This window comes from the organism of the source record quoted next, unplaced genomic scaffold, assembly GCF_019419815.1.
Source record: "Pyrus x bretschneideri cultivar Hongxiangsu unplaced genomic scaffold, Pyrus_bretschneideri_v1 Contig267, whole genome shotgun sequence".
Classification (NCBI taxonomy): Eukaryota; Viridiplantae; Streptophyta; class Magnoliopsida; order Rosales; family Rosaceae; genus Pyrus; species Pyrus x bretschneideri.
The window spans coordinates 271,147-286,716 of NW_025999576.1; the positions used below are offsets into that span (position 1 = coordinate 271,147).

A 15,570-nucleotide genomic window follows, 5' to 3' on the forward strand; every position below is an offset into this window, starting at 1 on the left:
TGTTTTAAGCGTTTAGTTTCGCATTCTTTGAGTTTAGTTTAGTGTTTTAAACTTTATTTTACGTTTTTGAGTCAGTTTCCAATTGATTTGCAATCCCTCCTAATCCCCGGTTAAGAACGATCCCTACTTATACTTATACTACAATTGTCAAAAAGAGGGTTTAATTTGAGTGCGTATAATTCTCGCAATTCTCGCATCACCAGGTTAGGTCCGATCTAGTCCCTTCAATTTTAGGCCCAGCCCGACCCATAAATGAAACTCACATGCATTGGTGGGCCTACCTCTATTAAAGAGATGGTAAGGTACAACTAGATGGTAAGTGTATCACTGCTCATAGTTTAATTTGACATATCAAGTTGTGAGCAAAACTTTAAAAGATGTCAAAGTGCTACGTAGATTGCTTCCTATTACTTTGATAAATTTGAATAGTAAGGAAGAATAAAGAATACATAGGTCTTTTTTATTACTTCAAATCGTCACACCATACAGCCGCACGGCATCTACAAGCAAATACATATCGGAAATACAACATACACAATTGAAAACTCAAACAGGCTTACTAAGGTACTCTATCACTCCTCCCCCGTTAAAACAACATTGTCCTCAGTTGAGCAGCAATAACAAGTAAGAAGTGAAGGCGTTCGTCCATGAAAATCAAACCCCGCAATACTCCTTGATAGAACCCAGAACTAGTACTATACTGTTCCAGAAAATATTTCAAATAATCCAACTGATGGAATGGCTTATACTGTATGGGGTGATCCTTATCGATAAACTCCTTCGGAATGGTTATCAGCCCCTCAATATAACAAAATAGCCCAACCGAGAATCTTACACTGTTTTGCTTTATAATGACTCTGTGTTTACAAGATCGTATTCTGTCATTGCTCCAAACCTAGGCCAAACAAACCATATGCAAGCATCATCGCTAAGATTTATTAATACATGATTGGGTATTATCATTAGTATGGTATGGCCGCTTATATATGTTATATATATAGCCGCCTGTCCTAAGCCTATATATGTTTTAAAATCTTTGCAACCTACATGCTATGCAATATCCATTTACATACATTCATGCAAGCAAGATTATTGAAAGTGATGGAGGCATACCTGAAATCCATCACATGCCATGAATATGAAGGATGAAGGCAGCTGAGGGTCAAACTCAATCCATTTGTCATCTTTTGTATGTATCTCAAGACCATTTACATGATTTTGATGAAGTATGGTGGAAAAGTTCGCGTCTGTATGAGCAAGTTTTTCCATTCCCATTTCTACTTCCTTGAGTTCCTTATATTTTGTGAATCGGAGAGAATAAATGGTTGATTGAATGTGATCATCATGGTATTTTTCTGCATTGTAGTTTTCGAATACCATTCTAGTCACAACTTGATTTAGGTCTGTCATCACTTTCATATACAGATCAGCACTTTCACTACATAAGAAATACAAGTAGTTTCAAAGGTAAATTAATTAAAGTTTCAAACCTACTAGGTAATAAGGTGTAGAAAACAAGTCAACAATATTTTGGATAGCATGTCAATACAACAAGTATATATCGACATGTTATTGACACGCTATCGCAAATCCGTCCTTGAAATAGAAAGAGAAAACATGTCAAACGTAGTTATGCATATAACATTGAACAGGGTATAAAAATTGAACAATCCATAATAAATTGTTGACTATTTGCCTTAAATTATACCGATATTGATCATTGCCGCTAGGCCAAAAATGATGTTCGAATTGGTGCCATCTTTCGGTGTCTGTACCAGTTACCAAGCTTTCATTGAATGGCCCTACATGGTGGCCATCAAGTCGAGGCATTTCTTGTGGGGTTTGGGATTTAATTTCGACTGGGAAATCAAATAGCTCTCCTATCGACCCAAAAAAGGTGTCATGAAGCTCAGGTGAAACTTTGTTAGGCATGACTACCACGAAACAGCTAAATTCTTCAAGAGCACGGCAAACTTCCGCTCGTACTGAGAGCCAAGAACTTGACCCTGCCTTGAAGCAGTCCTCCCTGGAGAAATCGACAACTGGAATTTTGGGAACTGTTTGGGTTGCAATGATAGTGGTCATCTTTTCTTCTCGCTAGTTAAGATTTTTTGAACTGCAAGCTGTATATTCTCAACCGATCAAAAATGATATTTATAGAGTACGTACGTGGTTATGTATGTATTTCATACTTCCAAATAATTGCCCCAAACGACGGAAGCTAAACAATGAAACGAAGCCCATAATATATCGAAACGAAGCTAGGAAAGTGTAGAACAAGATTGTATCTGTTTGGAGTTCAAAAAGTGTCCGGAGATGGCTGGAAAATGCCTGAAAGCCGCGGAGGTCGCCGGAAAACTGAGGAAAAGAGTATAAACATGCATGCAGGGGTTAGAGCTCGAGAGTGAGTTCAACACTCTACCCAATATACCACAGAGACAAGAGGGAGAGATTTGATGTGTTCGGAACACCCACCAACTTCGAACTCGAGGGCATTTCGCCGGAGTTCCTCGTCGGGGTCGAGTTTGAAACACAGATAATGATAGAGAGTAAGCCCTCAATTTAAACATATAATTCAACATCACAGAGTTTAAAATATCATCTAAACCCAGAAATGTAGAGAAGAAGGCATAGTTCACCTGGGTTCGAGCTTTGAGAGCTACGGAGCTCTTGGCTTCAATGTTGGATCACTCCACGATGACCCGATGATGCATGCAAACACAAATTCATGTTCCTTGAGTCACAAGGATTTCAAAAATAATATTTTTGAGCTTGATTTGTTAAAGGTTTGAAGAGGAAGGAGAAGGAGAGCTCCGGGAGCTCTAAAGAGAGAGTGATGGGGGAGAGCTGGAAAAGAGAGAGAGAGAGAGAGAGAGAGAGAGGGAGAAAAGGTGAACCGGGTAAAATGGAAAAAGAAGGTGTGTGAGAGAGACAGATAGAGAGAAATATTTATAAAAAAAAAAAAAAAGAGAAGAATGATGTTTGATGGATGTTATTGACAAGAGTGGGTTTTAAAATAATTATTTGTTTAAAGCCGTTTGCATGGGCAAGCAGTGATGCACACTGCACGAGGTCCGTTTTTTATAATTTGAAATTATCTTATGTAAATTTATACTGTTTCGAACGTAACTTATTTGTTATAATTTCGAATTGAGTTTCACCACGTGTCGTAAAAATAAGTACTATTCAAAATAGTAAAATAAGACTGGAAAAGTGAAAGGAAAATTTGGGGTTCACGTGAAAGGCCTACATGGCATCTTAGAAGTATTTTGATAATTTCATTACTACTATGAATAAAATACGATAAATTTTAGGACGAGATGTCACATATGAGATACAAGTGATGATAGGATTGGAGACTAAATTTGTAGATAAAATTTTGTAAATCAAATAACATGGAAGTTGATAATTGGATTACTATTTAAGCATTGACAAACATGTTCATTTCCTATTGGTTATAGATCATTTAATTTGTAAATTTGGAGAAATTTTTAATTGTGATAGGAATATAGGTGGTACACACCATGTATTTGTATGTAAGTGGTGGAAAATTTTATTTTTTAAGTTATTAACTTTTTAACAAACATATCTCATCATTTATATAGCGACACATGGTGTACCACTGTGACATCCCACATCGCCCAGGGAAGTGATCCTTAAATGTATATTCTCATCCCTACCTAGCACGAGGCCTTTTGGGAGCTCACTGGCTTCGGTTTCCGTAGGAACTCCGAAGTTAAGCGAGAAGGGGGCTAGAGCAATCCCATGATGGGTGACCCACTGGGAAGTTGCTCGTGAGTTCCCAAAAACAAAACCGTGAGGGAATGGTAAGCCCAAAGCGGACAATATCGTGCTACGGTAGTAGAGCGGGCCCGGGAAGTCGTCCCACCCGGGCCGGGATGTGACATCCCACATCGCCCAGGGGAGTGATCCTTAAATGTATATTCCCATCCCTACCTAGCACGAGGCCTTTTGGGAGCTCACTGGCTTCGGGTTCCGTAGGAACTCCGAAGTTAAGCGAGAAGGGGGCTAAAGCAATCCCATGATGGGTGACCCACTGGGAAGTTGCTCGTGAGTTCCCAAAAACAAAACCGTGAGGGAATGGTAAGCCCAAAGCGGACAATATCGTGCTACGATAGTGGAGCGGGCCCGGGAAGTCGTCCCACCCGGGCCGGGATGTGACAACCACCCCGTGTGATGGTTACACTGAAAAATCTCTCGCAAATTTGCTAGGGAGACCAAAATTTAGTTTGCACATTTGATTTAAAAATTTTGGTCTCTCTAACATTTGGTTTAAAAAATTTGATTATTGATGATTGAATTATTATTTAATTATCGATTAACGTGTTTATTTATCATTAGTAACTTATAACTTAGTTTACAAATATAATTTAAAATTTAACCTCCTTAACATTACTCTTTCAAATCATGTATGTTCGAAGAGTTGACATTTCACATAGCATAGTTGACTCTTTGGAGTAGTTTATCTTGTTTCATAGCATATATGATACAAGTTCCATATTTTTGTTTATAATGCAGTGCAGTATAAGCGTGATAGAAACAGCGGCTGCTTTCACGATTGGCTGCCACTATTAGACGTGTCTCGGAGCCGAGTTTTTAGATCACTTGGGTCTTAAAAGTTAGGATATTATTAGAGTAATCAAATTTTTAATACCATATTAAAATCAAAATTATGAAAACTTGTACACATATATGATACTAGCTTTCATACACGCGTGTGCAGAAGATAGTTTTTGAATTACGGCATGTTATGCACGACTTACACGTTTTAAATGTATTTATATGCGTAAATTGACAAAATAAAAGTTAGATATTTGAAGTAAATGAATAATTTTAGATCATGTGAGAAGAAACTTCTCATAAACTAATTGAAGCAACTGAATTTATATAATAAAATCGGTTTCTATAGAATTTCCATTAAGAATAGAGAAAATAATATTTGATAAACAATTGATTGAATTACATTATTACTAGCTCATTGTGAGGCTAAGCCCACCCCCTCCCCCTTAGTGTAGATAATATCGTTTGTTAAAAAAAAAAAATCATTTGATAATTAATTTAATCACATTATCATCCGCGTGTGAAAAACATTTTTTATAACCGGCACTACACATCTCTTAAGATGTTTTGAACGTGTTTAAAAATAGAGAAAACAATATTTAATAAACAACTGATTGAATCACATTATTGCTAGCCCATTGTGAGGCTCCCCTAGTGTAGATAATATCGTTTGTTAAAAAAAATACAATCATTTAACAACTTATTTAATCATATTATTATTCGCGTACGAAAGGTTAAAATAAAAAAAAACAATCATTTGACAATTAATTTAATTACATTATTATCCGCGTGCGAAACTACCTTTTTTTTTATAACCTGGCAATACACGCATTTTAAGATATTTTGAACGTATTTAAAAATAGAGAAAATAATATTTAATAAATAACTGATTGAATCATATTATTGCTAGCCTATTATGAGGCTAAGCCCACCCCCTCCCCCTTTAGTGTAGATAATATCGTTTATTAAAAAAAAAACAATCATTTGACAACTTATTTAATCACATTATTATCTGTGTGCGAAAGACCTTTTTTATAACTAGTATTACACACATCTTAAGATGTTTTGAACGTGTTTAAAAATAGAGAAATTAAATCACATTATTGCTAACCTATTATGAGGTACTAATTAAAAAAAATGTACCAAAAAATTAATTATTAAAAATACACTATGAAAATAACGAAAATGCCCCTGCCTTATTTGATGCATTATTTTGAGATGCCTTTGAAGTTTTTTGTCTTGAGGACATTTTTGTTGAAATTTGGTGACACCAAAATCACTATTCATTTTTCCATTGGCGCTATATATAAGATATACTATGAAACAAGATAAACTTACTCCCAAAAGTCAGCTATTTAAAGTCGACTATGCTATGTCAAAAGTCAACTATTCAAACATGCATGATTTAAAATAATAATGTTAAAGAGACTAAAATTTTAAACTAAATTATTAGTCACTAATAGTAAATAAGCACGTTAATCGATACGTACGTAATAATTTAATCATCAACAACCACATCATTCAGTTTACAAAATTTTAGTTTAAAAATTTAAGCCTTCTTAACATTACCCGATTTAAAAACCCATGCTATGCAATGGCTTACATTTGCATTATCAATTCACGTGAAGATAAAATATGTGAAAGTGCAGATAATCATGTTTCTTCAGGATTGCTTCAAAGAGAATAATTTACTTGGGAACTAAGAAACACAAGTGCTTTCTAGACTGGTCAATGGAAACCAGTTAATTAAGGTTGAAGCATATGAATTACAGTTGTTGGCACAATGTTGATTATGATAATATTGTGTGAATCAAAGGAGAAAAAAATGAGCTGGAAACAAAGAATTTGGATTGATGAGGGAGTTGAAGAAGATGAAGAATATTGCTCAAAGAATGTGACTCTGAGAATGCAAATTCATTCAACACAGTGAGCTTGTGAGCTCATGCCTATACAAGAAATAACCGTTACAATTCAAATGATCTCAGCCTTTTATTCGTTTAGCATATGAGCTAGAGAGAGATGGCACATCCAAGGCTTATAAACCATTCTAACTTGTTACCTAAAAACAAATTGACACTTGTAGTATGAATCAATGTATAAATTTACATTTCAAGCCTCTCCTTTAAATTGCGCACTGATTCACTCCAAGAATTTCCATCATATAGCAGAATTGGTCTTTGGCTAAGGCTTTTGTGAAGATATCTGCTAGCTGCTCCTTCATTAGAAAAAATATACCACGTCAATTGCACCCTTCTGCAATGCTTCCTTAATGAAGTGGTATCTGTTGTCAGTCCATTGATTTTTTAGGACCAGGGCAAGGCCAACAATAATGCCCTTATATAAGTCCACATAAGAAAGATCATTTGTTTTTTTATTCAAACATATGAAAAAATGGTCCCCTTCATTGAACTCTTAACAACTATATAATGCTCTTGTAGGGCATCTATTTAGCAAGTAGACTGCAGTGTTTATAAAACTTCATTCCATTGTTATCTTTTCCATTTCAACTATTGTTCTATTCTTTCTCTTTGCAACTTCATTCTCTTGTGTCCATGTGGAAGAATATAAGAATCCAATGTGAGCTCAACTAGTTGTGATAAAGGTTAAGATATATGTTGATAATGCACATTCATTAAGAGTTGTATACATGGAATACTTGCTTCCTATATTCGTGGAAACACATTCAACGTGCTTTGAACAAAATGCTCCTACTACCCCATCTCTTCTTGGATATGATACAAATGGTCAATAACCAACTCACCCACGATAGATGGGAGTTGGCTGCCATTGTTATCTATAAATAAAAGGATTCCCAGCTCACTAAGTATCAGTTCTACGACTAGGGTTCTATCACCATAAGAATAAAAAGAACTAAAGTGAGCAAAAGAATCTCTTGTGCCATTGACAATGTCTTCAAGTAATGCCCTTCGACTCTCTGTCTCTTTAGTACTGTGATTAGGTTTTCAGTTAATGTTGAACCTTGCTCCAACGCTAGGAGCAATAGGATCACGAGGCATTTGGTGTGGCATATTTGTGCAATATCACGTAAATATCGTGCAATACAATGTAAAAAATCGACCTTTTTTTAGATTATTGTGATATTTTTGCATTATATCGCAAAATCTCTTCCATGGTGCGATATAGCGCTATATTTTACAATATTGCGCGTTTTTTAACTATGATTTTAACTACTTTTCGGGTTGAAATTACTCGATCGGAAATGCAAAGACAGTGATCTCACTAATACCACTCAATACTCTGCCTTGTCCACTCATGCTTATGTACCGAAATTTGGCAGTTGAATTCGTTTCTTAAACATCTCAAGATTTCTACTACTAAAAATTGACCATAAATTTGTTGACAAACTCTACTTACAGTCTGATTTAAAGCTACTGTTCAAATACACCATTCATATCCAGAACCGCATTGGCTGATGCGGTTGCAGGAACGGCTCTTGAACTGAGTTGGTTGTAACATCTCTCTCAAGAAGATTCTGTTCACTAAGAAATTCCCTGCCAAAAGGTGTCTGCTCAAACCTTTGATTAAGACGAGAAAAAACATGGTTCAGACGCTGGAATAAAGGGTGGTGGAGGATCCATCAGAGTCGGGACCACTGGGACGGTCAGTTCCCTAAAGACAAGAGAATTAGAGTCCATCAAAGTCGTATCTCTGACGTCTGCATCTTCCAGAAATTAATAAACATCAAACTGCTTCTTTTTCTGTTCCCTGTGGTGCTACTACTCCAAAAAAGCTACAACCAAGAGAATCATGTGATGAAGCTAGCAGCAGTGGAAGCAGCAATGGCATTAATCTGAGAAACCCTAAGTTTCCCATAACACAAAAACTCAAACTGAAAAATACTAGTCAAATGGGCTCTGATCATGCTGGTCTGGATAAAACTCTTATAGGCAGAAAACTAGTGAAAAAGGAACTAACATTGTTGAAGTTGTGGACATAAAAATGTGGGAGCTCGTATAGAGCATGGGCTGGCCCTATAACAAACCGACTGAAGAAGTTGGGTTTCTCAAGGCTATCTGAAAGCATTGTCTAACCTGGCAATTTCTTCCCTTCAGATCTTAGATTCCTGTAACTGTATGTAGAAATACTAGTTGGTCGATTGTTCTCCGAGACTTCCACCATAGAACATACACTTGGTAGGAGCTTGCTGCCTCTCTTTTTCTTCTTTTGTGTTTTTATAACTGATTCAAAAGTCGGTCTCAAATGACTAGTAGATGAAACCATGTCTTTGAGTTGGGGCTGAGCCTTTCGCGAGCTACACCGGCTGCTTAGTTCGAGCTGGCTGAAGTGCTCAATTTCTCTCATTATGAGGGATCCAACAGTTCCCTTGGTGCCTATTTCCACAGGAGCATATGCCGCCATCTTTGCAGTGTCTCTGGTGACAACAGTGCCGGATTTATACATGTTCGGTTCTGTTGAAGTTGAAGGGGTGGCTTGTGGATGACGAGAGGTGTTTTGGATTCAGTACTGGTGAGGAAATTGCTTTGCTTTCGGGACATCTGGTGTTCAGCCTTTGGTATTTAACAAGGATTATTTACCTTATGTTCTTTATCTAAAGTGACCAGCATTTGTTGGTTGGCTGGTGATAAAGTCACCTCAGTCATGTGCTTGCAGATAAAAAATTAGAATCACTTACTTTTGCACTCTCTTTTTTTTTAATCATTTGGGTCTCATTTACTGATCTAAATTTAGTTTTCGACGCTTGGATTATGTCATGGATTTATAATGACCGTCCGATCCTGTGGAACAATTTTAGGTATGTAGTATGTAGTATTACGGGTAATGCTAAATAGACTAAGTTTTTAAACTAGATTTGCAAACAACATGATGTGTCACCAATAGGAAATAAGCACATTAATCAAAACTTAAGTAATAATTCAATCGTCAACAACCACACCATTTAATTTACAGAATTTAGTCTAAAAACTTAGTCTCCCTAGCATTATCCGTAGTATTACTAATCAAGCAGTAAGAGTAGTGATGATGTTGGTCATTCTATTTTCTTCTTAAGCAAGTTGTGAATTTCGCACATGACCATTTGGTGGAGCACCATCCAGTCTTCCTTATTGCGGGAAGTCCTGAGTTCAAATCTCATGGACGATAGTTCCGATTTAAAAAGAAGAAGTAAGTTGTTCATTTCTTTCCATGTCTTGAATGGCAAGGGAATAAAAAAGGATGGTGTTAGTTTTGGTGAAGCAACTTGAGTGCTTGGTAGGTGTGGGGGATGCTGGTCCAATCCTATTTTTATTCTTTTTCTATTTACATCGCATTTGAAGAGGTCATGGGAAAGGCATGATAGAATTTCTCAACACACACCATGTGAATTTTCCCTTTCTCCTAATTTGAGAAACGGCATTCATTCTCTCCATTTCTTTTTAAATCTGATTGGTTAGAATAAATGGAAATAAATTACAATCAGAATATGGTTTGCTATGCCGAGAACATATAATTAAGGTGGCAGGTGGATCAATTGAAGTTTTGTATTGATTTCATAATTTTGTAAGAAGAGAGAATTAAAGAGAAGGGTTGGAAGGCAATAGATTTTCAGCCATTTTTTCTGCAGAAGAGTTAAGAATCTGTCACGAGCAGAGGTGTAGTTGTGACAATTTCTGTTTCTTTTTCTTTGGTCAATCTCAACTCATTTCAGATACCTTTAGGTGAGGGATTTTCAAGTTCCAAGAGATTAAAGCGAAGTTAGTAAAAAATGATTCACAAGAAGTTTGATAGATAGAAATGCCCTTCTTAAGCATTACAAATGCATGTAAGAGGGTGTTTGGGTTAATATTTGAACTTTGAACTTGAAGAAATGGAAGCCTAAAAGAGCTAAAGTGAACGAACCCGCTCGTGGCCTAGCACCAAGCCCAGCCATCCATCTCAAGACAATATGGCAGCTCCTCATTAATGAAAAGGCTAGATGCTTACAAGAGAAGTAACAACCGATGGAAATCCACCTACTCTCGGCCCAAAAGCACTTTCTGAATGGCAGAGCATGTAAAATGCTGATGACTCACTACCCTTTAGTTGCTTTCGGGCAAGAGCAGAAACTGTATAGTCTGGTTAATTCACTTATAAAAGGAGGAAGAAGGCCCAAAGTTAAACAAACAAACATACAACTTACCTCTCAATCAAGCAAATACCCAGAAAGCTGTGCTTTGTCAAGATTCTGCACTCTTTTAGCCTTAGACTCCCCTTAAAAAGACATCTTTTGTCTAGTGTAAAAGCTCTGCTACCTTTTCTAAATGTTGTAGTATCGATTCTCTTGTGTAAACTTGTTCACCACTCATCCTGCTTTAGTACTCAACCCCCTGTAACTACAAAGAGAAGAGACCGTAAGACATTTAAACCTTGCCCGACAAGGTGAAATCTTGCTTAACTTTCTTTGTTTTGTCTTTAAGTTAATAGATCTGGTGTTATGATGTATTCCCCAGTATATATTCAAGTCATTTCCAGTTTTTTGATGAACCAAAGTTCCATTAGTTCTCTGATCTGGTTCACTTAGCAGTTTTACTGTCATAAGAAGACTAAATGTGAATTAAACTGATGACTTGATTAGGTATAGACCTCCACCCTTTAAGAATACAAGATAACCAACTAAAAGTTCTTGATCTCAAGGCAAAGAGAAGAACTTAATGTAGACTTAACCCATCTACGACAATCCTTTAATAACAAGAAGTCAGAATAACTTGAGGTGTAAGTATCAACTTACACCATACTGAGATGGCAGTAGCACGCCTAAGCACTTAGTTAGTTTTGATTGTGAGCCTCAAGGCCTACACCTAAGGCCCCATAAAGGCACCTTTCAAAACTAACTTTGTCCTCCTTTTGCAGTATTTCAACAAAGCGGGAGCCCGACAACCAACCAAAATGCCAACTCTTTAAGGAGCTGTGTGCTCGAGCCAGGGACCCCTCCCAGTGAGATTTCCTACCCGAACATAGTTTTGGCATACCTGGTAGGATCACGAGTCTTGTATGTCAAGAAGACGAAGGAAAGAACAAACCTTCAAGAGGAAAACATAGCAGAAACCACCCCAGTACACACCAAGATCTAGCATGGCAAATCTCCCCGAAGACTTGCAAGGGCCTGTCTTGACGGAAAACCCAACTCATTCTGAGAAATCAAGAGGGAAGGTCACAAATGAAGATCTGCATACTACCATGATAGCTGTCTTGAAAAGTACGGAGAAAAAATCTCTAGAAACGAAAGAGGAAATAAGCAGACTCTGTTCCTTAACAGGAAATCTGCAAAGAAGGCTAGATCTCGAATATTTTACCTTTGAAAATGACCGTATTAGAGAAATGATGAAAGAGGCCAGCCTTGTGGAGGAGCCAGTTATTCCTTTGTTTCTTTTGCTTGGGGAAAAAAGGAATAAAGGAAAAAACAAGGAAGAATCTAGAGTTGATTAACCAGTGTTGAAGAAAATAAGGGAACTAGAATTGCTCGACCCCTTGTTATTTTTATTAGATGGCCGAGGGCAGTGCGAGTTAGAAATAAAGCAGTCACTAAAAAAACCACAAGCTAATACAATGATTGATATTAATCCTTTTCTACAAGCCTCAGTAAACACGATCAACCTAACATGGGTAGAGCAAGGAAAAGGAAAGGCCATGTGGGAGGTAAAGGCAGAAATGAGGCCAATCGATAGACCGACTGAGGGAGTTATCAAGCTGCTCGAGAAGCCTAAGGCCCCCATAATCAAAGGAGTAGTGCTCTGCAGTAGGTGTCAGTGTGAATGCGAATTGGAGGTTCCAGCAGTTGGAGCCGTCATTGATCAAGAATTGATCAAAAGAAAGAAGGAGGAAGAACATGAAAATCGCATGAGCATCATGCGGGTAGCCGAGAGGAAACTTCTAGGAACGTCTTTCAAAGGTTGGGAAGAGACTCTCAGCCTAAAAACTTGTTAGAAGTATTTAGAAACTATGAAGCTTTAGAAAAAGTGGAAGACAAGGAGGCCAAGATACCAAAGTGGGTGGATGTAAGCCCATCCCAGTTAGGTTATGCCAGAGGAGATGTTAGAATGAAAGGAAGGACAGTAAATCCGGTCATAAAGAAGAATCTTGCCCGACTTAGGCGGAAATGGTATATAATTGGGAAGGATGAGAGACCTGTTAAAGAGATAGGAGCCTTAATGATCAGGAGGGTCTAAAGGCAGCATAAGGCCCATATGAACTTGTTGAAAGTTCTCATGACTTCAAAAACTTCGGAGAATGTAAAGTTCGAAAATGTACCTCATGGGGGAAAAATCAACCTCATTGGAGGAGTAAGAAGGAGGTGAAGAAGGCAAATAACAAAAACGAAGGGGAATGAGACTATGCGCCGTCGAGCCCCTATCCTGGGAAATACAGAAATTTTGAGGAGAGCTCAAGAAGATATGGTGATGATACCTACCCCAAGATGGAGCCCATGACCAATCTGCTTTGGAACTATCTCACCCGAGAGAGGGTTGCCCGCATCATTGTTGGTAGATACCATCTGCAAGGTTCCATAACAGATGCCAAACTTTGTCATAACCCAGGAAGAAAGGTTGCCTAAGTTAATGTTGCCCAAAAAAGCACATGCTTGGTTGGATGAGTTTATGAACCACATTGGGGGCAATGGGAAAGATTTACCTGGACCCAGTAACTTCCACATAAACATTACATATGTTTTATCAGCCATGTTTTATGCCAAGCATAATCAGCCTCCCACGATGGAAGATGATTACTTGGCAACATAACCTATGATGGTGCATGTTAGTGTTTAATAAATGGGACAAAGAGAACCCAACTAGACAGGCTTGCCAGAGTAATCAAGAAAGAAGCCTGAGAGAATATACTCGGACAAAATGGTCTTCGTTCACCCAAGTTTGGCCCTGGCCAACTATCTCAAACCCATATATTTAACTGCTCACCTGGAGGGAGTACCTTTCAAGAATGTCTTGATTGATGAAGGGGCAACAGTCAATGAGCCACCATAAGTAGATGAGGAGAATGTGCAGAAGTGAGAAGGATCTTATCCCCACAGATCTTACAGTTTCTAGTTTCTCGGGAGCTATCACCAGGACACATGAGATACTGTTATTAGAGGTTGATTTAGGTTCGAAACAAATCATGTTGGCCTTTTTTATGGGGCTTTATTGGGAAGAGATTGGATTCATCAGAGTCTCTTTATGCCATCTACCTTACACCAACAAGTGGTTATATACCATAAAGAAGGAGAAACAAGACATGGGTTCTGGGAGATGGTAGAGGCTGAATCACGGTCATTCCTCCTTACAACTAACATCGCATAAGCCAACTTCTACGACCCCAATGTTAGGATTTTTCAATGTTCAGGAGCTGATAAGAATGGCCACCCAACTAAGGTGATAGCCCAAAAGCTTCTAGAGCAAGGGTTATCTCTCGCAAGGAAGAATGGGATCGACCCTATATCATCCCAACTCCCCAATACTATTAATGTTAGAACATGAAAATGAATGACCAAATAGTTGCAATCAGGTCTTTAATAAAAAGAATGTTGGTATATGAGAGAATAAAAACAAGAAAGGGATAACTCAGCCAAGGAAGAAGAAGAATGGAGCACAGAGGCTTCAAGCAGCCAAGTGAATAAAGAACAACCTTTTGGGGAAAAGTTAGAAACAGCCATGCAAATGGCTGAGTGTATATATGACTTAGATAAACCAGAGGATTTGCTTGAGAATCCAGAACTAGTTGAGTTTTTGTGTGCAGAACCGGACAAACCAGCCCTAAAAGTGCAAGACCCCTTACAGACCATTGATTTAGGAACTAAGGAGGATCTAAGACCTATACAAATTAGTGGTTTATTAGAAACCAAGGATCGGGCAAGGGTTATTGATCTTCTGCATGAATTTAAATATTGTTTTGCTTGGCTCTACACTGAGATACCAGGTTTAGATCCAACCTTGGTAGAACATAAAATGCCTATTAAGGAGGGGTTTAAACCTGTCAAGCAAGCACCACGGAGGATGTCAAAAGAAATTGAAGAAAACGTCAAAGAAGAGATCGAAAGGTTGGTGAAAGCCGGATTTTATTAGGCCTGCCAAATATGTTGAGGGGTTGGCCAACATTGTACCTATTTTAAGAGTTATAACTAAAGCAGTTAAATGTTGTGTTGACTATAGAAACATTAATGAAGTCACGCCTAAAGACGAGTACCGCATGCCCATGGCAAACCTATCCATAGATACAGTTGCCAAACACAAAATTTTATCTTTTAAGGATAGGAATAGCTAGATACTATTAGATAAAAATGGCTAAAGAAGATATACATAAAACAACTTTCAGATGTTGAGGTCATATTAGAGCTTATGAATATTTGGTAATGCCATTTGGGCTAAAAATGTCGGTGCAACCTATCAAAGAGCAATGAACGCCATTTTTCATGACTTAATCAGCCATAGCATGGAAGTACATATTGATGACATCATGGTAAAATCCAAAACTGAAGAGCAACATTTAATAGACCTTAGGCAAGCTTTAACAAGAATGAGGATTTATAAGCTAAAAATGAATCCAAAGAAGTGTGCATTTAGGGTAAGATCAGGCAACTTCTTGGGGTTCATTATTCATAAAAAAGGAGTGGAGGTCGACAAGAACAAAACTCGGGCGATAATGGAGTCACTTCCCCCCACCAATAAGGTACAACTACAAAGACTGCTAGGAAAAATCAACTTCTTGAGGAGATTCATTGCTAATTTAGCGGGCAAGATTCAGCCGCTAACTCCTCTGCCAATACTAAAAGACAAATAAGAGTTTGAATGAGGCCCACCACACCAAGAGGCTTTCGATAACATAAAGGCTTACTTAGCCTCTCCACCAGTGCTCATGCCACCTCAGAGAGGGAAGCCGTTGAAGCTTTATATCTCTACTCAAAGAGGTTAATTGGAAGTTTGCTGGCCCAAAACAATGATGGTGGGAAGGAACAAGCCATATATTACCTCAGTAGAATCCTTACTGAGGTAAAAACAAGGTATA

At 37.8% G+C, this 15,570-nt stretch overlaps 1 protein-coding gene and 1 pseudogene across 2 annotated transcripts; both read right to left on the reverse strand.

The window, feature by feature from the left end:
* Window positions 1-437: 437 nt before the first annotated feature.
* Window positions 438-2,844, reverse strand: LOC103934566 (annotated as a pseudogene).
* Window positions 2,845-7,792: 4,948 nt separating this feature from the next.
* Window positions 7,793-9,100, reverse strand: LOC125478818. 2 transcript variants are annotated; one of them, XM_048587458.1, is made up of 2 exons: window positions 8,634-9,100; window positions 7,793-8,211 (listed from the first exon to the last, which is right to left on the reverse strand). In XM_048587458.1, exons 1-2 carry the CDS (start codon window positions 9,001-9,003, stop codon window positions 8,204-8,206), a joined length of 378 nt encoding a protein of 125 aa, XP_048443415.1. In that variant the 5' UTR covers window positions 9,004-9,100; the 3' UTR covers window positions 7,793-8,203. The 2 variants fall into 2 exon arrangements, with proteins under 2 accessions (XP_048443415.1, XP_048443414.1); XM_048587457.1 differs by having other exon boundaries at window positions 7,796-8,332.
* Between the last annotated feature and the right edge of the window lie 6,470 nt (window positions 9,101-15,570).